Source organism: Mobula birostris, chromosome 5 (assembly GCF_030028105.1).
Source record: "Mobula birostris isolate sMobBir1 chromosome 5, sMobBir1.hap1, whole genome shotgun sequence".
Classification (NCBI taxonomy): Eukaryota; Metazoa; Chordata; class Chondrichthyes; order Myliobatiformes; family Myliobatidae; genus Mobula; species Mobula birostris.
The window spans coordinates 173,987,620-174,015,176 of NC_092374.1; the positions used below are offsets into that span (position 1 = coordinate 173,987,620).

Sequence of the window (27,557 nt, forward strand, 5' to 3'; positions counted from 1 at the left end):
CTCAGGTCCTCTGGTTCAGACAACATCCTTGTCAATTTTCCCTGTACTCTTAATCTTATTGATATCTCACTGTAGGCAGGTGATTAGAACTGCACACAATATTCCAAATTAGACCTCACCAACATTTTATACAACTTCAACATCACATCTCAACTCCTGTACTCAGTTCTTTAATATATGAAGGCCAATGTACTAAAAGCGTTCTATCCACCTGTGAACAACAGGAATTCTACAGATGCTGGAAATTCAAGCAACACACATCAAAGTTGCTGGTGAACGCAGGCCAGGCAGCATCTCTAGGAAGAGGTACAGTCGACGTTTCAGGCCGAGACTCTTCGTCAGGACTAACTGAGACGTTTCAGGCCAAGACCCTTCATCAGTCCTGACGAAGGGTCTCAACCTGAAATGTCGACTGTACCTCTTCCCAGAGATGCTGCCTGGCCTGCTGCGTTCACCAGCAACTTTGATGTGTGTTGCTATCCACCTGTGATGCCGCTTTCAAGGAATTATGGATCTGTATTCCCAGATCCCTCTGTTCTACCACACTCCTTGTTGTCCTACTGTTCACTGAGTAAGTCCAACGCTGGTTTGTCTTCCCAAAATACAACATTTCACGCTTGTCTGCATTATATTTCATCTGCCATTTTTCAACACATTTTTCCTGCTGGTCCAGATCCCGCTGCCATCTTTGATAGCCTTTTGCGCTGTCCACTTTGCCCTCAATCATCACTTCCTCATCCAAGTCATTTATAAAAATCACAAAGAGCGGGGTTAACAGAACAGATCCCTGTGGAGCTCCACTGTCACCAGCCTCCAGGCAGAATATGCTCCACCTGCTACCGCCCTCTGCCTACTGTGGGCAAGCTAATTCTGTATCCTCACAGCCAAGTTTCACTGGATCCCTTCTCTCCTGACTTTCTGACTGAGCCTACCATGGTCAAATGCCTTATTAAAATCCATATACACAACATTTACTGCTCTATCTTTATCAATTTGTTTTGTCACTTCCTTGAACATTCAATCAGACTTGTATGGCCTCCCCTTTAGTCAATCTGTCTTCATATTGTGTCAAGACTCCTTGTGTCAAAATTCCACTCCAGTTTGCTTTAAGGAGATGTCAATCAATATTAAGGAAGTAGAAATCACTACAACTCTGTTATTTTTGAACCTTTCCAAAACAAGCCTCACGATCTGCATCTCAGTGTCTCTGCTGCAATGAGAGAGGGGAGGGGTGTCTATAGAATACTCCCAATAGACTGATTGCTCCCTTCCTGTTTCTGACTTCCACAACACCGACTCAGTAGACGATCCCTCCATGATGTCCTCCCTTTCTTTTACTTCTCCATGTCCCTTTGGAAGTATCTAAATCCTGGAACATCCAGCAGGCATTTCTGCCATCGTAACAGCCAAATCTCTGTAATGAGCACAATGTCAAGTAGTTTCCCTTCAAGCAATTGTTTCCAGTCTGTCTTTGTTTAAATAATTATGCTAATATTGCTTTTTACTCTCTGAATTTCATGAACTAATATTTTCCTTTACATACAGGAGAAAACCTGCAGATGCTGGAATTCCCAGCAACACACACAAAATGCTGGAGGAACTCAGCAGACCAAGAGTTGACTGTTTACTCTTTTCCATAGTTGCTGCCTGGCTTGCTGAGTTCCCGCAGCATTTTGTGTGTGTTGCTTTCCTTTCGCATTGACATTTACTGGATTTTCACCTTTAAAAAGACTTCTTTTTTCTCTTTTTCCAACCCAGTGCACAATCTGTCTTTGCCTTGCCCAATTGTTTATCCAGCAACTTCTCATAACTTACTTTCCAAGCTAGGTTTGTTACATCGGGAAGTGTGCATTAGTCCTTTCTACGAAGATTACAAAAAGCTCTAGAACCAGCACTGACAGCCAATGGCACCCAACTACTTATACATCAGTAACCAGAAGATGACCTGCTTAATGCTTAATCAATCCTCAATCTCTGCTGGTCACATCCACAAAACCTCTTAAAGCGATTTCGAGCACTTTTTTCTCCCATAAAATTACATCCACTAATCATGTTATGCCTTTTATGCGTTCTTTTACAATCTGCTTGATAATGGGCACCAGTATTTTCCTGACAACTGATTTACAATTCTGTATTCACTCTCTCCCATTTTCCTTGTAAAACAGTGTTACATTTGTGGCTTTCTAATTTACTGAAATCCTTCGAAATGGAGGATTGCATCCAACTTGTCCATTATATCTTGAGCCATTAATTTTAATCTCCCAGTCTGACATTGGAAACTAGTTCCTGGAATCTTTTCAAATTTTGTACCAATGCTTTTTCTTTCTTTTTCTCCCTCTTCTGATAGTTTATTTACCTTTTGCTACTACTCCAAATCTGATGGCACTTCTAAATCAGTCATTCAACATTTCAGGTATAACTGTATTGCTTATTATAATTTCTCCTGCGTTGATCTCCTTGAAATACACACTTGCTTTCATTTCTCTAATCCTTTTCACTAAAATATGGAAGTTCTTACAACATGTTTTTACATTTATTCCAATATCAATTGATTTCCTTTTAACTTTTTTTTAGGTTATATGTTGATTATTGAAGATACCCACATCCATCCTCAGCAGCTGTCTAGGTATCAGAAAGCTGAAGTCTGATAGAAAACCCTCCATCTAAAGATTGGAGTTAGTGGAAAGAGCACTGAAAATCCAAAAACTCACAGATAATCAGCAAGTACATGGATTCTTCAGTTGAATCAAGGACATCTAAGGGCCAAATATTAACAGCACCCATGAAAGCCAAGGATATAAGCAAACTTATCAAGGACTGAAAGGCAGTGGATGTAGTGTATGTGGATTTCAGTAAGGCATTTGATAAAGTTCCTGATGCCAGGTTCCTTCAGAAAGTAAGTAGGCACGGGACCCAAGGAGACCTTGCTTTGTGGATCCAGAATTGGCTTGCCCACTGAAGGCAAAGAGTGGTTGTAGATGGTTCATATTCTGCATGGTGGTCAGTGACCAGTGGTGTTCCACAGGGATCTGTTCTGGGACCCCTCCTCTTTGTGACTTTTATAATTGACCTGGATGAAGAAGTAGAAGGGTGGGTTCGTAAGTTTGCTGATGACAGAAAGGAGGGGATATTGTGGATAGCCTGGAGGATTGTCAGAGGTTACAGCAGGTCATCGATAGATGCAGAACTGGGCTGAGAAGTGGCAGATGGACTTCAACCCAGATGTGTGAAGTGGTTCATTTTGATAGGTCCAATTTGAAGACTGGGATGTCAGGGTAAATTTTTCACAGACGATGATGGGTGCGTGGAATGCACTGCCAGTGGCGGTGGTGGAAGTGGATACAACAGGGTCTTTTAAGAGCCTCTCAGATGGGTACACGGAGCTTAGAAAAATAGAGGACTATGCGGTAGGGAAATTCTAGGCAGTCTCTAGAGTAGGTTACATGGTCAGCACAACATTGTGGGCCGAAGGGCCTGTAATGTGCTGTAAATTTCTATGTTCTATGTTCAGTCAGCACCTGGAGGAAGGAACACTGAGAAGGATTCCATAAGCATGACCCTGTCCTTGACTGAGCACTCTAGGACCCATTCTAAACCAAACTACTTGGTCCAGCTTTGCTGACAGCCCTGACGTGAAGTTAAAGAAGTCATACAGTATACCGACTATTGGTATTAGTACACCAGCTAATAAAGAAGATGGTACCTTTCTGATTGCTGGTGGAATGGAATTTCTGTCACAAATCTACAAACTCAAGATGAGGGCCCGCCAAGAGGAACAGACCCAATCTCAGAGCAAGAGATGTCAAGCAAGGTCGTATTAAGTTGTGAAGAGTGTTACGTATCTGTGGAGCTGGAGCGACAATAGAGTAGTAGGATTATATGATTTTACTGAGTCATGTTAGTACCAGTTTGTGCCAGGCACCTTACAGCCCACCAAGATGAAAACATGCACTCAATAGCCCACCCCCAAAGGAGAAACTTCTGCACATTGGAGGACCAACATTTCACTGCACTATGAAAAGGCCGCATGCTCACCTGCCACATGCTCACATCTGATCCGATATGATACAAAGGTTAACTGAGCAAGCAAATAGATACAGTCTTGTGAAAATGTGAAACTAACCATTCTGGCAGGGAAAATAGATACGAGGTATGTTATCTCAATATTCAGAGATTGAAGAGTTCTGGTATGGATCTGAGTGTCTAGAAAATTCACTGAAGATAAGTTTGCAGGTGAAGTGAGTAAATCAGAAGGTAAACATAGTATGGTTTATTGCTGGAGAAATTAAGTTTAAAACTAGGTTATGTTTCAGTTATATTGGGCAATGATGAGCCCTTGTCAAAAGAACTGTGTTTAGTATTGGTCTTATTTAGGGAAAGGTGGTAATGCATTGGAAGCAGATCAGAAAAAGTTCACTAGATTACAATTTGGAATGGATGAGATGCATTTTGAGGAGAGGTTGTATAGGGCAAGCTCATGTCTGCTGGAGCCTCAAAGGACTGAGAAAAAAATCAGGATCAGTTTTATTGTCATTAACATACACTCAGTAGCTGCTTTATGAGGTACATCTACTTGTTAATGCAAATATATAATCAGCTGATCACGTGGCGGCACCTCAATGCATAACAGCATGCAGACATCATTAAGGTTCAGTAGTTGTTCGGACCAAACACCAGATTGGGAAAAAGAAATGTGATCTAATGACTTTGACCACGGAATGATTGTTGGTGCCAGACGGGGTGATCTCCGTATCTCAGAATTTGCTGATCTTTGAAGATTTTCATGCACAACGGTCTCTACAGTTTAAAAAAAAAATCCAGTGAGCATTTCGTTGGGTGAAAGTGCCTTGTTAATGAAATGGGTCAGATTGATTCAAGCTGACAGGAAGGCAAGAGTAATTCAAATTACACACATTACAACCGTGGTGTACAGAGGAGCAATGCAGAATACATTGAACCCTGAGCTGGATCAGCTACGACACAAACATACAGAAATATACTCAGTGTCCACTCCGTACCTAGTAAAGTGGCCCCTAAGTGTACCGTATGTCATGAAATCTTTTGTTTGTAAGTTTGTAAATTTGTGGGTTACAAAAATAAATAAACAGTTGTAAAGGCAAATAATGAGGTAGCGTTCAGGGGTTTAAGGCGTTCGGATAGAGATGGTGCTTGGTACTGGGTGTCGGAGGGCTGATCAGAGTCGGACTGTGGTCGGGCGTGGCAGGGAGAGTTTTCTTCCTTCTCCCGTCTGTGTGAGATGTGGGACTTTCGAGAGACTTTGAACTTTTTTACTGTGCCATGGCCTGTTCTTCATCAATTTATGGTATTGTTGCACTGTTGTAACTATATGTTATAATTATGTGTTTTTTGTTAGTTTTTCAGTCTTGGTCTGTCTTGTGCTTCTGTGATATCACACTGGAGGAATATTGTATCATTTCTTAATGCATGCATTACTAAATGACAATAAAAGAGGACTGCGTGTCCTCATAATCTAATCTAGTCTAATGCACCATTCAGGAATCTGATGGCAAAGGGGAAGAAGCTATTCTTAAAGTGTTATGTGTTCTTTAGACTCCTGTACCTCCTCCCCTGATAGTAGTAATGAGAAGAGGGATGTCCCGGATGGTGATCCCACCCCCTTGATGCTCTGCCTCCTAGGAACGTCCTCAATGATAGGGATGGTTGTGTCCATGATAGAAACGTTTGAGTCTACAATGTTCTGCAGTCTCTTGTGATCCTGTACACTTAAACATATATGCTCCCGAGGTGGAGGGGATTTTTTTCTCATGTGGAAGCACCTAGAACCAGGGTTCACTAACCCACGAAGGCGGAGCTTAGGAGGATTAATGGCACCTAATGGCGACTCCTTTGTTTGCATCTTCACAAACGGCTTTATTTCCATCTTTAATATCTCTATTTTTCCCTTTCAGCATTCTTTTGAAGACCCTGACCTGGAGTTACATGCTGACTGTGTTTCTTTGCGGGAATGGGACCCACTCTCGGGGTTTCACAACTGGCCATTGTTCAGCACGCCAAGGGCTCGGCCTAAGAGTTCCCCTCACCTTCGGAGGACCGAGTTTTCATGGCCTGGGGGGGGGGAATCGGAGGTCGGTGTCTGAGCAGAAGACTGGTGTATTGTGGGAGATGGAAGACCTGAGATCTTTGGGCACAGAGCTCGGAAAAAGCAACGCAATGGACTTTTAACATCGTAAACCAGTGAGCTGTTTGTTATGTCTCCCCTTGCACTGTGAAACGGAGACACTTCTTTCTCCCTTATTAGGGAGGGAGAGAGCCTGTGGTATGTCGAATGCCGGGTGAACAATGTAGTCTATGGAGTACTGCAAGTCTGTGTCTTTTCTGTTGCCTTGCTCATGCTTGAGGTGGCGGGTGCCGATGCTTTTTATTGCCGGTGGGGGGGAGGGGGGATTGTTGCTTGCTGCTGCTTACGCACGGGAGGGAGGGGAGCTGGGGGGGGGACTTTGGGGTTCTAACGTTTAACTGTTGTTCATTCTTTGGGGCACTCCTCTGTTCTCGTGGATGTTTGCGAAGAAAAAGCATTTCAGGATGAACATTGTATACATTTCTCTGACATTAAATTGTACCTCTGAAACCTTTGAAACTATTTAAAAATAACAGCTCACCCATCAAAGACAAGACATGAGGTAATTTGTTTTTTCTCTTTTAAACAATAGATCCTTTGGAATGTCTTCTCACAGGGTGGTGGAAGCAAAGCCTTTGAACGTTAAGCAACACACAAAATGCTGGTGGAATGCAGCCCACCAGACAGCATCCATAGGAAGAAGCACAGTCGACGTTTTGGGCCAAGACCCTTCGTCAGGACTAACTGAAAGAAGAGATAGTAAGAGAATTGAAAGTGGGAGGGGGAGGGGAGATCTGAAATGATAGAAGACAGGAGGGGGAGGGATAGCGCTAAGAGCTGGAAAGTTGATTGGCAAAAGGATCATGGGACAGGAGGCCTAGGGAGAAAGAAAGGGGGAGGGTAGCTCAGAGGAAGATGGCAAGCAGGCAGGGAGTGATTGTGAGAGGGACAGAGAGAGAGAAAAAAGGGAAATAATAAATAAATAAATAAACAAACAAACAAACACACACGTACATACATAATATATAAGTGATGGGGTAAGAAGGGGAGGAGGGGCATTAACGGAAGTTAGAGAAGTCAATGTTTATGCCATCAGGTTGGAGGCTACCCAGACGGAATATAAGGTGCTGTTCCTCCAACCTGAGTGTGGCTTCATCTTGACAGTAGAGGAGGCAATGGATAGACGTATCAGAATGGGAATGGGACATGGAATTAAAATGTGTGGCCACTGGGAGATCCTGCTTTCTCTGGCGGACAGAGCGTAGGTGTTCAGCGAAACGGTCTTCCAGTCTGCGTCGGGTCTCACCAATATATAGAAGGCCGCACCGGGAGCACCGGATGCAGTATATCACCCCAGCCGACTCACAGGTGAAGTGTCGCCTCACCTGGAAGGACTGTCTGGGGCCCTGAATGGTGGTGAGGGAGGAAGTGTAAGGGCATGTGTAGCACTTGTTCCGCTTACAAGGATAAGTGCCAGGAGGGAGATCAGTGGGGAGGGATGGGGGGGACGAATGGACAAGGGAGTTGCGTAGGGAGCGATCCCTGCGGAAAGCAGAAAGTGGGGGGAGGGAAAGATGTGCTTTGTGGTGGGATCCCATTGGAGGTGGCGAAAGTTACGGAGAATTATATGTTGGACCCAGAGGCTAGTGGGGTGGTAATTGAGAACAAGGGGAACCCTATCCCTAGTGGGGTGGCGGGAAGATGGGGTGAGAGCAGATGTGCGTGAAATGGGAAAGATGCGTTTGAGAGCAGAGTTGATGGTGGAGGAAGGGAAGCCCCTTTAAAAAAAGAAGACATTTCCTTCGTCCTGGAATGAAAAGCCTCATCCTGAGAGCAGATGTGGCGGTCTCTGGCAAAAATGCCATTCCCTTCTCGCAATTCCTCCGCCTCCACCACATCTGTTCTCAGGATGAGGCTTTTCATTCCAGGACGAAGGAGATGTCTTTGTTTTTTAAAGAAAGGGGCTTTCCTTCCTCAAACACATCTCTCCCATTTCACACACATCTGCTCTCACCCCATCCTCCCGCCACCCCACTAGGGATAGGGTTCCCCTTGTCCTCATCTACCACCCCACCAGCCTCCGGGTCCAACATACAATTCTCCGTAACTTCCGCAACCTCCAATGGGATCCCACCACTAAGCACATCTTTTCCTCCCCCCCCCACCTTTCTGCTTTCCGCAGGGATCACTCCCTACGCGACTCCTTTGTCCGTTTGTCCCCCCCATCCCTTCCCACCGATCTTCCTCCCAGCACTTATCCTTGTAAGCCGAACAAGTGCTACACATGCCCTTACACTTCCTCCCTCACTACCATTCAGGGCCCCAGACAGTCCTTCCAGGTGAGGCGACACTTCACCTGTGAGTCGGCTGGGGTGATATACTGCGTCCGGTGCTCCCGATGTGGCCTTCTATATATTGGCGAGATCCGACGCAGGCTGGGAGACCATTTCGCTGAACACCTATGCTCTGTCCGCCAGAGAAAGCAGGATCTCCCCATGGCCACACATTTTAATTCCACGTCCCATTCCCATTCTGATATGTCTATCCACAGCCTCCTCTTCTGTCAAGATGAAGCCACACTCAGGTTGAAGGAACAATATCTTATATTCTCTCTGGGTAGCCTCCAACCTGATGGCATGAATATTGACTTCTCTAACTTCCATTAATGCCCCTCCTCCCCTTCTTACCCCATCCCTTATTTATTTATCTATCTATATATCCTTTTTTTTCTCTCTCTCTCCCTCTCACAATAACTCCTTGCCTGCTCGCCATCTTCCTCTGATGCTCCCCTCCCCTTTCTTTCTCCCTAGGCCTCCTGTCCCATGATCCTCTCCCTTCTCCAGCCTTGTATCCCTTTTGCCAATCAACTGTCCAGCTCTTAGCTTCATCCCTTCCCCTCCTGTCTTCTCCTATCATTTCAGATCTCCTATTCCCCCTCCCACTTTCAAATCTCTGACTATCTCTTCTTTCTGTTAGTCCTGACGAAGTGTCTTGGCCCGAAATGTTGACTGTGCTTCTTCCTATGGATGCTGTCTGGCTTGCTGCGTTCCACCAGCATTTTGTGTGTGTTACTTGAATTTCCAGCATCTGCAGATTTCCTTGTATTTGCCTTTGAATGTTAAGATACTTGAGAAGTCTAGGCGTGAGACATTGCCAAGCATAGACAGGAGTTGAAGTTCCAGTCAGATCAGCTTTGATGTCGTTAAATGATGGAGACGTAAATGATCTAAGTGGCCTAATTTTGCTGGTAATTCATAATTTGTATTATCTCTAAACTTTTCTGTCATTCTTGCTACATTGCTGCACCTCACCACTAAGAAGTTTCATCCTGCTTTGCCTCCGCTCCAGGATCAAGCTCATTATAGTTTCAGTCATCAACTTGCAGTGCACAGACATCACACATACACATTCAGGGGAAGAGCTTGAAGACATTGCCAACTTGTTCACTGACACAAAGAGAACAGATCTCACACCTATCATTGAGGAAATAAAGATCCTCTATTAACCTGTCTGTACCATGCAGCACCACCTCTGACAATAAAAGTTCTTCAAGAGATCCTGAAAAACATGGATGACTTGGGAGCTACTTCTCGGTGAAAGCAGATACAATCATAAAATACATCATTGTCTTCAATGTGCAATCGATTATTGTAATAAAAATGCTTGAAATATATCCTCCTAGCAGAAAACAGAAGGTTCACAGGGCTGCAGAAGTGATTCCTTCATCCCCTACTTGCTTCTAAGACATGAACAATCCACAATGAGTACAAATTGGCTCCTGTGCATACTGAATTGAATGGTGAAGCTAACATGCTACCTTCCTGGCATTTATGAGGAGGTGTCTGATGTCATGGTAAGGTGGGTATTTATGAGGTAGTATGCTCATTTATGCTGTCTCTATTGCATAGATTCAAGGTTGTCAGACCACACCAAATGCTTCATTTCTGAATGGTCTTGGGTTGCAGCTTCACAGTGGGGATACATTTCCCCAAAAGTGATGTTAAAACAAATCTCTTCCTCTGCACTCTGGACACTGTTGGGACTCAGGTGTTTTTTTCCAAGGTTCTGGTTTGGGCATATGATGTGGCTTGCACAGGAGAGCCAACTGAATGTAATTGGGACTTCGGTGCTGGGATATTTTCCCAGTGGAGGACACTGATGTTGGTTTGCTTATCCTTCCAGTGGATTTGGGGGATTCTACAGAGACTGCATTGCTGATATTTTTTGACTGCTTGAAGATACCCACAGTAGGTGGGCAAATCACTGAATAGTATTGGGGGGGGTAGCAGAAGAGATGAGAGCAATATATCAATGTTGCCCAGCAGATCATGAGTTTTGCGCTTTAACTTGGAGTCCCGATCTATTTATCAGATGTATATCAAAGCATACAGTGAAATGTGCCGTTTGCATTAACTACCAACACCCAATAATATGCTGGAGGCCACACAATCTGGCACCAATATAGCATGCCCAGCAGAACAACACAACCAGCAACAACAAGCCCCCTTTCCCACCATCCCAACCACTCACCCAAACAGATCATCCTCTAACTCCAGGGTAGGCCACCTCCTTGTCCCAGGACCAGGGCCTCCAACCTCCAGTTCAAGACTGAGGTCTAGAAGGAAAATGCAAATTTCATGATTGATATCTGCCTTTGCTGAAAGATTGCTTCTGAGATAATGGGAATGGCGCCCGTGCTTTTGGGAGTTTTGTTATGGACCCTGATTGTTGGAGGGTGGTGTTGCACGAGGGACAGAGCTGATTGCTCTGATACGTTACTGGACAGCGGTATCAGAACGCACACTAAAAATGCTGGTGAACGCAGCAGGCCAGGCAGCATCTATAGGAAGAGATACAGTCCACATTTCGGGCCGTGACCCTTTATTAGGACCAACGTATCAGAACGCAGGCACAGGAACAACGTACGAAATAGGCCGAGTAAGATGGCACAATTTCCTCCAAATGACCAGATGAATATAACTATTAATCTGTCATTTACTTTTGACCACTACGCATGAGAACGCGCAAGTTTTAATTATCAGTATGTATTAGTGGTAAATAGTATACTGTAGACTGTGTGCACCTACTACGAGAGCATACAGGTTGAAGTGAACATTGGTCCAAATTTTGCAGTGGGAGTAACGGAGTGGATAGCAATCTTCATCATTATTAAAATAGAAACCAAAAGTTTTGAGAAGGAACTGTAGGTTAGATGGGGACATCGGGGCTCCCGTGGAGGGTGCACTTATTCCGGCGTGTCCCACTAAACTGGGAAACAACGCGCCATTAATTATCCTTTTCAGCAGAGTAAAACCATTTCCTTCTTCCCGTCGCTTCTCCCGGCGATTACTCTAGACGTCCTCTCGCTGTTTCACTATCAGTGAAGTCATTATAATCGAGCTCCGACATTAGAATAGAACTGGCCATAGCAGTTGACTGTATGGGGAGGGGCTTTGCCGGTTCTGTCGGATGGGACAGTGACTTTCAGCCAGTGCCCCAATAAAAGGGTAGACAAGAGCAGCAATGGCATTGATTGAAGGACTGAATGCCTTATGTAAATCTGGTGCTCCAGTAAACTGCTGTCCAATATGCAATATTATAGTCTTTTACTTCTGGAGCCAAAGGTTCTCTGATTGGTGTAAACATCGCAAGGGAACGCTAATAAAATATTTAAAGCAACTGGAGGCCGTGCCCCGCCCTACTGATATATCAGGTTTCCAGGGTACGGGACATACCCATTAATCGCTGCGCGTTTTGTTGCTCAGGAGGGGTGGTTGGAGCGTCGGGGGCGGAGACGAATCATGCGCCGCACCTCAGCGGGTTAGAATCGGAGCGGAGAGCGCAATGGGCTGTCGCTCGCTCGGGGCTGTGATCCGCCGCTGGGTGAGTGATCGCTGCCGAACCGAGGCCCCCGGTAAACGCTGGGAGTGAGGAGCGATTTCCGCGCCCGGGATCTGCCTCCTGTCCTGGCGGCCGATCCTGTTGGAGTTCGCCTCTACCTTTTTCGTTATTTGGAATCTCTCCGACGTCGAGAGTTCCGGGAAGTGAGGGGTTTTCGTGTGCGGTTTAACTTCATGCTATTGTTATTTGAGGAATCCACAACCTGTGGTATTGCGCCTCTGGAGCCGCTGAGACAGACCTATACCTGTGATCCCGGTTTATTTCCACCAGAAAGAGGCAGATTGAAGCAAGTCTTCTGTGGTGTATTGTGGAAGTTTTGATTTAACGCTGCGCTCCGATTGCCAATTGCTATAAATTATACTCTATCACGTTCTTTCAAGTTGTCTTCGCCCGCCTATTCATTCATTTATGCATTGTTGATAAAATTGTGTGTGTGTGTGTGGGGGGGGGGTTAATGGGCTGAGTTTTAACATCAGACAAAACACTGTTAGACAATGGGTGTTCCAACTGGGTGTCAGCTGTTCACAGTTTTGTGTTGATGAAAGTATCCAAGTTTGTTGTTTTGCAGTGGTAGGAGGAAAGTGAGTTTTGAGGTGGAGGGGGTGACATTAGAGGAGACGCAATAATAAATCCACTGGGTTCTGGTACGAGGCTTGACAGCGATTAGAAGGCTTTTCCACACACCATTGAGCTCGGATGATCTGATTGAATTATGTAAGTTACTACAAAGGGCTGGCAGGATATTTGCAGAGGGATCTGCCCAAGGGCGGTGAATCTTGAATAAACATGCATACATTCCAGCTATAGATCTGCCTCCTAGTGACCTCTTAACACTCGCGAGTCCACGTGTATGTGATGAGGCTATTTCCTTGTGGGAAAATTGAGATTGCAGCTTTTTTTTAAAAAAAGGTGCCATCTCAACATCTGCAATCTATTTGAATGACATGGGTAAAGAACTTGATTGTTGTCAAATTTGTTGCTGATACAAAAAGTTGGGAAGTAGTGATTGGATATAAAGTTATTAAGTATGCAAGCCGTTGGCAGGTGGAGCTCAATGCAGGAAAATGAGGTATCCCTGAGAATGAAAAGGCATTATACTTTAATAAGAGCAAGACTAGGAAATATTGAGGTACAAAAGTATCTGGATGGCCTGTTATTTGAAACAAAATATTAGCTGGCAGGTGATGGAAGTATTAGAAGGCCAGTGGAATATTGCCACTTGTTGCAAGAAGTATAAGACTAGAGGAGCTAACACTGGGCACCATGGTGGCATGGTGGTCAGTGCGCTGCTGTTACAGCTTGGGGTGTTTCAGTGTTCCATTCCAATACTGTCTGTATGCTTGCCCCATGAGCTACGTGGGTTTCCTCCAGGTGCTCCAGTTTCCTTCCACAGTCCAAAGAGGTATCAGTCAGCAGGTTAATTCGTCGTTGAAAATTGTCCTGTGTCGAGGCTAGTGTTTAAAAAAATAGGCAAGTTTCTGGGTGGAGCAGCCCGTCGGGCTGGAAGGGCTTGTTCTGTCCTGTGTATCTCATTCAGAAATGGAAAAAAAAATACCTGCAGATGCTGAAAACCTGAAATAAAAGTAATGTTGAAATACTCAGCGTCAGCATCTGTGGGAAGAGAAATGGACTTCACATCTCAAGTCAAGGACTCTTCATCAGAACTGGAAGGGGAGCAAAGAACTTTATATCAAACTGTAGAGATGTATAGAACACAAAAAGAATATCTGGTAGAATGAAATAACTTCGATAGAGAAAAAACAAATGTATGAATTGTAAAATGTAGTGCTAAACAGTGTATTATAGAGAAAAAAATCTGGACTAGTATCATAGCTAGAGGATTTTCCCATTCTGACAAGAGGGAGAAAGCTGGAGACCAAGAAGTTGCCTGAATTCAGGAGGTTGCAGAGTTCATTGGTGGGTTACGAGAGACTGTTCCCCCAAACTTGTAATGGGCCTTGTGTATTGTTTCAGACTGTAGACTCATTTCCTGGTGGGATGGCAAATTAAAATGGCTGTCAACTGAAACTCCTGGGTCACTCTTGGGACTGGCTGGAGGGGCTCAGCGATGAAATTATTGAAAATGTGCTTCACTGAAGGAAACAATGTGATCACCAAATGTAGTGTATTAGATCTGAAGAAACATGATCGAGTCTCTGCTTCATTTAGAAAGACTGTTTGGGTCTTTGGATGATGGAAAGGGAAGACTGAAAGGATGGCTATTGCAGGAGGGACAGCACCAATCCATAAGATGAGTGGAAATGAGGACATAAGAGCACCATTGGGTCATGAAGAGCAATCTGTTCAAAACACTGAAAGGGGAAACATGTACATGTTTCAGGGGGAATCTTGTCGGAGTTCATAGACATTGCAAAGGGCAATTGGGTTGTCTAGGACTGGGTGCATAACTGAACCTTATTCTGAAACTTGTTTAAGACAGAGTTGAGGAATAGGTTATTTTGAGGGTTCTGAATCTTTCGAATTCTTTTCCCCCAGGATTTTACAGATGGTGAAGGAAAGTGGTGTTGAGGCCGAGGTTGGATTAGTCATAACTTTGAATGACACTGAATAGCTGATTGGCCTTTTGTTCCTTGAGCACGTATGTGGAAGTGAGATTGCTATCAAGTCATGTGTGATTATAGGTTCTTCTCAAGTTGTGGACAGCTTAAACATGAGGAGGGTTTGGGAGAACAGTAGGATGGATGTGGGGCAGTAGGAATCAAACATTGTGTCTCATACCTGGTTGGGATAAAAGCACTTATGATCTCCGTACCATGAATGAAACAAATTAGTCTTTCATTCTGTGCAGAATACAGATATTATTGAGTGTCGACAATTGCTTTCCTACAGCACAATGTCATTGTATCTTAAGAAAAATCTGAATGGTTGAGGTAAATGCCCTGCCATAACTACATGCTGCCCTAGATTAGCCTATGTATTTTAATTAAGTATATTCTTCGGTGGCTGCACCTCCAATATCCAAACTTTTGTGTTGTGAACAGTTCTTGGGTGGAATTCTTTTGTAACCTGGGGAAGACCTGCATCAGAAGTTGATAGATTCTTGATTGATCAGGGCATGAAGGGATTTGGGGCTGAGAAGAAAACTGGATCAACTATGATGAAATAGTGGAGCAGATTCAGTGGGTCAAATGATCTAATTCTGCTCCTATATCTTATGGTCTTATTACTTAATGGTAGGGCAGATTAGAAGGGCAGAGGTGTGCTCATGCTAAAAAAATTATGATAAAGATAGATTGTTTCACTCATTTTATAAATCTTGGAAATTTTCTATCCAAAAGTGATACTGAAGTTTTAGTTGAGTTTATTCAAGCTGAGACCGATAGACCTTGATAATTAAATGAAATCTAGAAACACGGGTTGAGTTGGAAAAATGGCATCCTCAGAATCTGTTATGAACTTATTGAGGATGCATAGGATTTTGTGGTTTTTAATATATATAGCAAGCTTTTTATTCTACCCTATTAAATGTTTCTTGGAGTATGCAAATTACAAAACGAACGCTGTATTTCCATGCAAGAATGAACTTTTCAAAAGTGAGTGTGTCTTGCTTGGAATATTTTATGGTTGCAGAATGCACTGTGTAAAACCAAATTCATTATTTCCAGGAAAGGATCATTTGTCTCTGACACTATCATAAGATCTATAACTTCCTTTGAACCTTTTAAAGGACTCTTCTTGATCTCTGTAAACAAAATCATTGAAACATTGATAACTGTAGCCTCAGTTGACAAGGCCCTAAGCTCATGGAATTCCCATCTCTATGTATTGCTGTTTCAAATGCATCTAAATGTGCAGTAGATATGCAAGAAACTGGAATCTACAGCAAAATACAAAGTCTTGTAGGAACCCAACAGGTCAGATAGCGTCTACAGAGGCAGAGGGATGGTTGGTATTTTAGTCAAGACCATGCGTTACAGCTGTGTGGTGGAAGAGTAGCGACTCAAAAGGGCCAAGACATGAGCCGGTACATGATTGGTGAACCTAGACAGAGCTGGGAAATAAAGGTTAGGGGTAATGGATCACTGGGATATTGATCCATCCTTCCAGGTATTACCCGATGTGCTGAGTTCCTTCAACAGTTAGTGTTTTTTGCTCTGAATGTCTGGTTTAAATAGTATGTGCAAAACCTAGCCCAAGATTTTAGCACGGAATTGGATTATAAATTGTAACTTCAGTAATCAATTTCTCAGAGTTACTTTGAGCATCAGTGTGTGAAATAAGTTTCACTGAAATAATAGCCGACAGAAATGCTGCATGGAGGTTACAATCCGATCAACCATAAAATTATTAAATGGCAGAGTAAACTTGAGAGGTGAAATAATCCACTCTTCGTAATATATATGCTGTTGTGCTAGTTCTGTCATGTGCTACATAATTGCCACAATTCCCTGAAGGGGGAATGTTGGTAGAATTTATGAATGAATCTTGAATAATTGCTTGTTGAAATGCTGCTTTTTTGCTTATCTTTAGTATTGTAGGACTTTTTTTGAACAGTTGAGAAAGTGGGCTCTTTGGTTTAAAGTCAAGAGTTGGAAAATAACATTGCAGTAGCAATCTGTGACTGCCGATTAGTTGTCCAGATCATGTGGTCAGTCCTGGAGTAATGCTTGAACCCACAATTTTCAGAATGAAGGAAATGTAAATCACTGAGCCAAGTTTGGACTATTTTTAAAAATTATTTCAGTGCATGAGGATATCCAATAACTCATGCTCATTGACTACTAAAAAACAATGTCCTTGACAGAGAAATTGAACATTCTTGTGGTGTGCAGCTGGAGATTAAAAGCACAATATTTAAGTGGGATCTCCAGCTACTGACTGCTGACAGAATTGCTGTCAATCTGGCATTGATGCAATCATTTGCAAATTGTTACTGCTGGATTACCTGAGATTAAACGAACGATTGACCTGATCTAGTCCCAGTTGGTGAATAAGAATTGTCAGTTCTTGGTTTATTCATCATTCCTGATTTCTTTCTTTCAGTAAACAATACTGATGTGTAATGGCTTGCAATCTTGTTTTTTTTTTGTTTGCTCTTGTTTGTGAAAATTTTACCTAATGTTTTCATCAATACATAATGCTCTTAAATTAGATTATTGCTGTCAGAAGTAAAGCTGCTTATGTTTGTTCTTGCTGGCTAGCAGCCTTTCCTGACACTGATTTCATTATCTGAATTTCTATTTGTTTACTTGTCTCTTTGCTGGTGTTTGGAACGAGTGAAACCAGGAGAGCAGCTGGAGCATGTCCGTTTCTAATCATTTTGTTAGGCCAAGACTTGTAGCAGCACAGTTAAGATTGCTGAAGCTGTTTGCTCCATTTGTGTTGTGGTGCAAAGCTTGAAAATCAACAGGTCATTGGATGTTATTGTTGAAGCACCTTCAATAACTCCAAAAGACTGAGGTTTGGTAAAATACTGAAAGGCTTTTATTCGCTGTACAATATGACCTCCATGGTGAGTGTTTGTCCCCGGACTGAGGGGGAGGGGCAAGGCGAGCACCTTTATACAGGACTCTGTGGGAGGAGCCACAGGGGCAGTCAGCAAAGGGGCGTGTCCAGACAGTTAACCCGGTTACAACACATATATAGTTTACCACAATTGTCCTTAATTCTGTGGGGGTTTTCACAATGGTGAGGGAGCCCAAGACCACAGGACACAGCTTCAGAATAGAAGGGTCTCCTTTTTAGAACGAAGATGAGGAGTTTCTTTAGTCGCAGAGTAGTAAACCTGTGGAATTCGTCAGACAGCTGTGGATGCCAAGTCGTATGGTATATTTAAGCAGAGGTTGATATATTCTTGATTAGTCAGGGCAGGAAAGGATGCAGGAAGAAGACAGGAGGTTGGGGCTGAGAGGGGAAATGGAGCAGCCATAATGAAATGCCAGAGTGTACTCAATGGGCCAAATGGCCTTGTTCTGTTCCTAAATCTTACTGTCTGAAGACATCAGAGATCTCAATTTCTTGGTTGTAACAGAGTTGTAAAAACTCCCAAAGGTCCACATGGAATTCTTGTCCATGCTGCTAATAAATATTCAGAAACGTAAACAGAACACAAATTCAACCATTTGTTACTGCTCTACCAATTCTGTAGGAACACATCTGATATTGTTCCTATGCTTCAACTTACTGTACAATATCCATTTTCCTTGTTTGCAAGTAGTAACCAAAATTCCTTGTGTAAATGTATATGCTTACTGTGCCTCTGGTGCCCTCGGGCAGAGAAATCTATGGAGAAGCTGAAGAATCTTCTCCTTATCCCTACTCTAAATTGCTGACTATGTTGAAAGCCTGCCCCTGTCAGAAGAAACTTCATGTACGTGTTTATTTTTTTAAATGGTGGCTCCATGACTTTGGCTATTAGAGAACCAGTGACCTGGGTTTAATTCCACCGCTGTTTGTGAGGAGTTTGTACGTTCTCCCCATGAGCATGTGAGTTTCTCTGGGTGCTTCTGTTCCTTCCCATGTTCCAAAGACATACGGGCTAGTAAGTTAATTGGGCAGAATGGGCTCGCTGGGTCAGAAGTGCCTATTACCGTGCTGCATTGCTAAATAAAAATAAAAGCTTGTTTTTCAATGTTATCGTAATTTGTTCTTCTGCTGACAACACAGAAAGTGTTTGCACACTTGATCTCCCCTCCGTAGGACGAAACCCTGTTCCGATGAAGGGACTTGGTCTGAAATGTGGTCTCTGCATTCCTCTCCATGGATGCTGCCTGATCTGCTGAGTTCCTCCAACATTTTGAGTGTGTTACCCTGAGCTAGGAATTAATCTGGTGAGCTGTCATCGCACTCATAAAATCTTCAGTTGTGGCTCATGTACAATGACCCAAGTGTGGCATTGCAATACCAACAGAACTGAAGTAACCCATTGTGACTCTTCCAGTAAATGCAGAACATGCTAAAGATGTTATGCAGGTCAGGTCGCATCATTGGAGAGAGAGCAATTACTTACAGCTCAGTAGCCTTGAATCAGAGTGGAAATTATTGAATGGTGTAGAGTCCCGAAGGTCACAGCTTTTTTGGACAGAAAGCAGTGAGGTGCAATTGATCACAAGATGATAAAAACCACTGAGAGGGGATGTGTCACCGGTGTCTACTCTACTATCTTTTTGATCAGGGAGGAGATACAGGAGCATTAGGACTACTGCCAGAATGGGTGACAGTTTCTTACCTCAGGCTGTGAGGTAAATGAATGCCCTGCCTCCACCAAGGTCTTGTCACTAGGACAGCGAGCTGTTTACCGTTTACGGTACTGTTGAGTGTTTGCTATTTATTTGTGCTGCGTGCTACATGCATTTTCAATTGTATCTGTTAACTTATTTGTGGTAATGTTTTTTGTACTGTTTGTGAAATGTGTTTCGTTTGGTTGTATATATGTACAATCAGATGGCAATAAACTTGAATCTGATTTCTTGCCTGCATTGTGCTTCATTAGGATAGTGCAGGAAACCAGTGGATGAAGGTCAGAATGAGAAGGTGGTGGATAAATTTGTCACCGACAATTAGAAAGTCACGATTGCCCTTGGGGACTGAATAGAGGAGTTTTGAAAGCATTCACATAATTCATGTTTAGTTCCTCTAATGTTGAGAAAACGGCTGGGAGTGAAAAAGTGAAATGCTAGGTGTTGATGTGCTATGGTTTCACATGATCGTGCTGTGGGAAGTGGAGTGGTTGAGGATTTAACCAAACCCCCGGGAGTTGTGGAGAAAGTGGTCTGTTCAGAATGCTAAGAGAGCGTGGGAAGGAGTCTGGAAGTTTCATTGAAGATGGTACCAATTATGGGGTAATGATCCATTGAATGTGGGACTAGCTGGGGTGCAGGAAAGGGCAGGAAGAGCCCTGCACTTCCTTTGAATGGGAGAAGAGCGGATGTAGGAAATGGAGTAAACGTGGTTGAGTATGCCAATCCAATAATTTGCTTCACTCCAATAGATCATTCGTAATTCTAACGCCTTCAACAGGATTACACCAGTAGACGCATCTTCACCTTCGAGCATTCTAAAGGGACCATTCCTCCTACGATTCCATAATCCTCATTTCTCCACCAGCCTCTCCTTCCTATAACATTTGCAGAGTGTGCAGTACTTGCCCAATTCATCTCTTTCAGGTGAAACAGCAACTGACTTGCCCTTCATTTACTATTACATTCAGTGCCCATGAGGGTGTTCATCGACACAAGAAATCCACTGCTGATTGGGTGACCACTTTGCACAACGCATCAGTTGAAAACAATCAGAAAATACTGGAAAATAGTCAGTGGGTTAGGCTGTATCTGTGGAAAGGGAAATGGTCAATATTTCAAATTAGAGACCCCTTTGCCTCCCTATTCCACAAGGGTAACCCCGAGCATCCAGTTACCTCCCTCTTTCATTCTTGGTCCTACTCTGACCTCTTGTACCAACATGATTTGAAGCATAATATGCCACCTTCCATCTTGGCATATTATACCCCTGGTGATTTAGTAATGAACTTGACTAACCTGGGTAACCTGTTTTTTTTTCCCCTGTACTCAATTCACAGATGTGTCTGCTGGGTATTAAAGTGACAATCAACTTGACAATATTACTCTTAACTCTATATCAGAAACATTTCCTTTATCTGTCTCTTTACATTTGATTTCCCAATACTCACTGAGAACCTTGCCTATGTCCTCTGCCTCAAAACAATGCTTCCTCCTTGATCCTTGTTCTGCCTTCTCTCTACTTTGTTTGCTTGCTCTTAATGTATGTATATAATTCCTTGGGATTCTTAAAAAATCCTACAGGCAAAGGACTTTTCATGGACCTTCCTGGCTCTCCTAATTCCCTTGAGTTTTTTTCTAGCTTTATGATTCTCAGCGGCTCTATTTTGCTTTAGCTTCTTAAGCCTTAAATATGCTTCCTTTTCATCCTTGACTAAAATTACTATCTCCCTCAATTCAAGGTTCCTGTACCTGCCATATTTGTTCATCCTTAGACCATAAGGGTCCCGCTTGGTGGCACAATAATATCAGTGCCGGACTCTGGAGCGAAGGTTCCCGAGTTCGAATCCAAGTCCGGTTGAGCGTCAAGCTAGCAACTCGGCCTCGTAAAAACAAGAATAGCTTGCTATGGAAACACCGTCATGACGGTGCCCCGATAACTCCACTGCCGAGTTAAGGGCTATTCTTCTTCTTAGACCATAAGGCGCAAGAAAAATAAGACAAATGAGCAGAGTTGGACCATCTGGCCTATCAAGTCTGCTCTGCCATTCCATCATGGTCGATTTATTATCCCTCTCAGCCCCACTCTCCTACCTTCTTCCGATAACCTTTGATACCCTGGCTTATCAAGAACCGATCAACCTCTGCCTTAAATATACCCAGTGACTTGCTATGCAGAGCTTTCTGTGCTAAAGAATTCCACAGATTCACCACCCGCTAGCTAAATAAATCTTTAATCTTCTCTGTTCCAAATGGATATCCCTCAATTCTATGACCAGAGGACACAGCTTCAGAATAGAGGGGTGTACTTTTAGAAAAGAGATGAGGAATTTCTTTAGCCAGAGAGTGGTGAACCTGTGGAATTTGTTGCACAGGTTACTGTGGAGGCCAAGTCTTAATGTACATTTAAGCCAGAGGTTGATGCATTTCTCTACGTGTTCCATCTGCCATTTCTTTGCCCATTCTCCCAATCTAAATTCTTCAGCAGACTCCTTGCCGTTTCAGCTTTTTTCTCCTTATGGCTTTTTTAGTTGTCTTGTGTTGTGTTTTTAAAATTTTCCCAATCCTCTAATTTGTGGTTACGAAGGCATACGGTGCATTGGCTTTCATCAATTGTGGGATTGAGTTTAAGAGCCGAGGGGTAATTTTGGAGCTATATAGGACCCTGGTCAGGCCCCACTTGGAGTACTGTGCTCAATTCCGGTTGCCTCACTACAGGAAGGATGTGGAAACCATAGAAATGGTGCAGAGGAGATTTACAAGGATGTTGCCTGGATTGGGGAGCATGCCTTGTGAGAATACGTTGAGTGAACTCAGCCTTTTCTCATTGGAGTGACGTAAGATGAGAGGCATTGATCGTGTGGATAGTCAGAGGCTTTTTCCCAGGGCTGAAATGGCTAGCACGCGAGGGCATAGTTTTAAGGTGCTTTGAAGTAGATACAGAGGAGATGTAAGGAGTAAGTTTTTTATGCAGAGAGTGGTGAATGCGTGGAATGGGCTGCTGGCGGCAGTAGTGGAGGTGGAAACGATAGGGTCTTTTAAGAGACTCCTGGATGGGTACATGGAGCTTAGAAAAATTAGAGGGCTATAGGTAAGCCCAGGGTAGTTCTGAGGTAAGGACATGTTTAGCACAGCTTTGTGGGCTGAAGGGCCTGTACTGTGCTGTAGGTTCTCTCTGTTTCTATGTTTTCCACTAATGCTTGCTATAATATATTCTCTTGCTTTTATGTTGTCTTTGACTTCCCTTGCCAACAATGGTTGCCTCATCCTTCTTACTGGAACATGCAGTAAGAAGGATGACAGTGCAGAGAGACAGAGATGATGAGAAAGGCCCGTGGGTTTCTTGCCTTCATCAGCTGGACATTGATTGTAATAATATAAACATTATGTTTAACTTTGAATTGGAAAAATCTGGAATACCGTGTGCCATTTCTGTCACTAAACTGTAACAGGGCTGTAACTTCATTGACGAGCGTGCAGAGGAGATTAATCTCTCTGCATGTCATGAAGCTGAAGAGGTTTGGGGGAAGGATTCTGCTGATAGAGGTGTACCAAATTGAATGGTACCTCTCACTGAGAGATTAGTTGGAATCTGGATTTGAGTTGGTGACTGAAACAGATATGCTCGTAACAATTATTAAGAGAAACACTTGAATTGTCAAGATCGTAAGCAATGGACCAAATGCTGGTAAATGAGATTATATAGATGGGTAGCTTCTTACAAGGATGTTACCAGGACTTGAGGATCTGAATTGTAGAGAAAGATTGAATAGATTAAGACTTTATTCCCTAGAGTGTAGAAGAATGAGGGGAGATGTGTTGTTAATTGAGAGGTATAGAGGGGGTAAATGAAAGCAGCCTTTTTCCATTGGGGTGTGGTGAGAATAGAACTGGGGGTAATGGGTTAAGGGTGAAATGTGGAAGGAGAACATGAGCAGAAACTTCATCACAGAGAGTGGTGAGTGTGGGACGGTCTGCCAGTGGAAGGGGTGGATGTGGGTTCGATTTCAACATTTCAAAGCAATTTGGATAGGTACATGGATGGGAAGGGTGTGTGTGTATATATATTTATTAGATCTGGTCTAGGCAGATTGATAGTTCAGCACAGACTAGATGGGCTGAAGCACCTGTTCCTGTCTTGTGTCATTGGTTTTGTGGATAATAAGTTAGTAGATATTCAGTGCTGCCTAAGAAGCAACATGTGTTTTTTAAAAAAAAATAAAAACTTTGAGGGAATGTTTAGTTTTCACTCAATGGATCTTTATTTTTGGAGTGACTGACATCGGGTAGAGTGCATTTTTGAGAAGTCTAGCACTAGGCATTCAAATGTCTGTCAGTGCCAGCTGAATGTAATTGCAACCTCTGACCTGGGAACATACACAGGCTTATTTTCCTTGCCAGCAGAAGGCTACCTGAGAGCTTGGATAAGCTACAGCAGGTACCCCTGTCTCAGCACTAGAGCAGAAGAAACAGCACACTGACCATTTGGGAGCAAAGATGTAGGACGATAGGAGAAAAATCTTCCTTAAAGGACACCAGAATCCGATTTAATATCACTGACGTGTTGTGAAATTTGTTGTTTTATGGCAGTGTTGCCATACAGGTGGGAAATGTATGCTAATGCAGTTTGGTAAAAGGAACAATAGTGCAGACTAATATCTAAATGGGGAGGAGGTTCAAACATCGGAGGTGCAGAGGGAATTGGGAGTCTTTGTGCAAGACTCCCAGAAGGTTAATTTACAGGTTGTGTCAGTGATAAAGAAGGCGAATGCAATGTTGGCGATTGTCGATGACAGTTGTCGGTGCCTGGAGGTTTATGGCAGAGAGAGTTTCTCCCTTCTGCCGCCTGCTATCGGGGGCTATCGGGAGTCGATTGGAACTTTGAGACATTTTTTTACATTTCCCATGGTCTGCTCTTTGTCAAATTATGGTATTGCTTTGCACTGCTGTAACTATATGTTATGATTATGTAGTCTTTGGTTTGTCTTTTTTTGTGATATCACTCTGGAGGAACATTGTATCATTTCTTAATGCATGCATTTCTAAACGGCGATAAAAGAGGACTGAGTGTCCTCATAATCTAATCTATTAGGAGGAGAATAGAATAGAATATAAAAGCAAGGGGATGATGCTGAGGCTTTATAAGACACTAGTCAGGCTGCACTTGGAGTATTGTCAACAGTTTTGGGCCCCATATCTCAAGGGGTGTGTTCTCATTGGAAAGAGTCCAGAGGAGGTTCACAAAGATGATACCAGGAAAGAAGGGGTTAACACATGAGGAGCTTTGGACTGCTTTGGGCCTGTACTTACTGGAATTTAGAAGAATGCAGGGGGATCTCATTGAAACCCAGCAAATGCTGAAAGGACTAGTTAAGGTGGATGTGGAGAGATGTTTCCTATGGTGAGATGGTCCAGAACTTGAGGGCACAGCCTCAAAATTGAGGGGCGACCTTTTAAACGGGGTAAGGAGAAATTATTTATTAGCAAGAGTAGTGAATCTGTGGAATGCTCTGCCACAGACTGTGGTGGAGGCCAAGTCTGTGGGTGTATTTAAGGTGGAAGTTGATAATTTCCTGATTGGTCAGGGCATCAAAGGATATAACAAGAAGGCAGGTGTATGAGGTTGAGTGGGATCTAGGATCAACCATGGTAGAATGGCAGAGCAGACTTGATGAGCTGAATGGCCTCATTCTGCTCCTATGTCTTATAAGCAGCATTACATTGTAATTCATAGTATTTTTATGTATTACAATTAAAAATGTATTGCAAAAGAGAACAGAAACAGTGAGGTTTCATTGCTCTTTTAGAAATCTGATGGCAGAGGGGCAATCTGATGGGGGTCCTTTTCTAGGCATTGCCTTCTGAAGGTGTCCTCGATGCTGGGGAGGCTAGTGCCCATGATGGAGTTGGCTGACTTTGCAACAGTCACGACCAGTCATGAGGAACTTGCTGCGTTGAGGATGGTTACATTTTGAGGCTTATTTCCCACAGATGCTGGACATATTGATGGCGACAATTTTTGAGCAAAGGAGTTTGTGTGGTAATGAAAATCAGGAGCAGTCAATCGTAATTGGCCTTCCCAGTAGACAACGAGTTGTACCTTGAATCAAAGAGGGGCAAAGTGATCTTCATGCAATAATACCGTTAGAAAATCAAAGGAGTACAAGTTGTACTGCATTGCTTTTTGTCTCTGAGCCTTTGAATATGTCAGTCAAGAAACTGAAATATCTTTTTTAAATTTGGCACCGTACTGTCTCTGCTGCTACATAGCATGCAAATGCAATATTATTTATTTTAAATATTGGATCACAACTAACCCAATGCAGGGTAAACTCTGCCAAGCCATGTCATCTTGCATACGGCCCTTGGAGCAAGCACACTTGTGATTCCTTGGTCAGGATTGAGATTGGAGTAAGCGATTCAAAGATGATGGTGAAGAATCCAGTGCTGGAGAGTTTTTAAACGTGGAAAAGCTGTTGGCCTGGGGCGGTTCCAGTCTTGACCTCAGAAGTCTGTGTCCCGTGGTACAATTCCTCATCATATCTGGGGTGTTCCACAGTTGTAGTGGATAACCATGACTACTTCGGTGCTTGATCATGCCCCTGGCTCTCCACTCAATGTTGCAGAACCGCCTTCCTGGTCATTAGATCTCATCTATCCGGTCTGCTGGAGATAAGTTCACATACAAGGCCAGGCATGTTGCTATCTCACAAGGCTGAGGTCTGCTGGCTCTCCCACCTAGCGTAACCCACCCAAAGCCGTGGCCACTGTTGCGCGCAAGCAGGTAATTGGAGTCACAGGTGAGAGTTGAGTGTCTTGTGGGAGCCAAAAATGAGTGACCTGCCCTGAATGGACAAAACAAGCCCCTTTGCCTGTTGTACTACCCCTCCCTGGTCACCCTATAATACCCTAATTCAATGATACTTCTGGGGGAAAAATGTAGGATTTATTCTGATTTGTGGGAATCTTAGCCCCATGTCTGTGCAATGGATTCAATAGCACTTGCTTTTCTACAGAAGAGGAAGGGAATGGAGGGACAGAATCTTGTACTTGACCCCAGTGCCCTGCTTAAGACCAACTAAGCTAATGGGGCTGCACCCATTGTTTACAATATGGAAGTTCTTTCTGTAACTTCCGAATAAAAGCTGTTGAAAATGTAATTGTTTTGTTTGGATGTTCCAACAGCATGATGCTATTGAGGATAAAGCAGCCTGCGTGATGAGCAATTCACCCTGAATGTTTACACATTTCACCACGGGCAGACCATGACTATATGTACGACTGTAGCACTTAGTGAAAGTATGTTGGATATCGCCTTGCAACTGTGACCTCTACAATGAGAAGGATGTGAAACAATGGATTACCCTACCATTGGGGAGCCCCTTCCTTGTTGCACGTGCCATCGGGACTTGGGAATGTATTGTTATTTCTTCATTTACTGTCACAGTACCCAAACGAGTCATGATATCTTTTGTCAAATGTGAATTAGGTCATCTGTTTCCCTTGTTTCTGCCTGTTGATGTGCTTGTGCATAGAAAGGGGCTTTGGGGTTCTGATGTTTCTGTCATTCATTCTTTGGGTTTTTGTTTCATGGATGTCTGTGAAGAGAAAGAATTTCAGGTTGTATGCTGCATACATTCTGTAATAAATTGAACCATTTGATTGATCTTGCCATCTTTCAACGTCTTCATGGTGAAATTGAATGCATCTGCAGCATTGTTTATTTATTTTGCCTATATTTCCATTCACGGATCTATTCTTCATCTTCGCGTTTGTAGCTCAAACTGAGGAGGAGAGTTGGCTGATTTCGATGGAGTGGGGGAACGTGTTGGAAGGCAACTATAGTCATAAAATGACACAGTACCATGGTTGGCACACATTCTGCCAAGTCTGTGCCAACCATTTTGCCCATTTAACAGTAATCCTACAATAGTGCTCCTCCCCACGTTTCTATTGATTTCATCCCTACTCCTGCAGTAGTCTACCACTCACCTACTTGCAAATGACAGTAGTCAGTGAACTTATCAGCCTGCACATTTTAAAAATGTGGAATGAAGCTTCAGCATCTGGAAGAAACTTATAAGGTCATCGCAAGAATGTGTGAAGTCCTCACATGCCTGTTAACTGGGGGAGCGAGGCAGCATTTCTGTTGGTGTTAGCATTGTGTCTGTCGCACCCAATGGCTAGACTTTGAAGAAATGTAAAAATTGCAAAATAAAAGGTTTTTAAGGCGCAAAGCAAAAGGAGAAGTAATTATTCATGGTTGAGAGAAATTGAAGTTAATTTTAAATCCAAGAAAGATGATAAAGTTTCCAGAAATAGCAGCAAGCCTGAGAGTAATTTGGAACTTGGCAGAG

The 27,557-nt window shown here is 43.2% G+C and overlaps 1 protein-coding gene and 1 long non-coding RNA gene across 6 annotated transcripts in view; one reads left to right on the top strand and one right to left on the bottom strand.

Moving 5' to 3' along the window:
- Window positions 1-4,498: 4,498 nt before the first annotated feature.
- LOC140197370 (uncharacterized) lies at window positions 4,499-10,702 on the bottom strand. The gene is made up of 2 exons (XR_011885931.1): window positions 10,631-10,702; window positions 4,499-4,797 (listed from the first exon to the last, which is right to left on the bottom strand). It is a non-coding gene; the product is annotated as an uncharacterized lncRNA (long non-coding RNA).
- Window positions 10,703-11,865: 1,163 nt separating this feature from the next.
- atp11a (ATPase phospholipid transporting 11A) overlaps window positions 11,866-27,557 on the top strand; it is a 168,993-nt gene continuing 153,301 nt past the window's right edge. For all 5 annotated transcript variants that reach the window (XM_072258911.1, XM_072258912.1, XM_072258913.1 and 2 more), the window contains exon 1: window positions 11,866-11,983. In XM_072258911.1, the coding sequence (XP_072115012.1) occupies window positions 11,945-11,983 (39 nt within the window). In that variant the 5' untranslated portion in view covers window positions 11,866-11,944. The remainder of the gene's footprint in view (window positions 11,984-27,557) is intronic.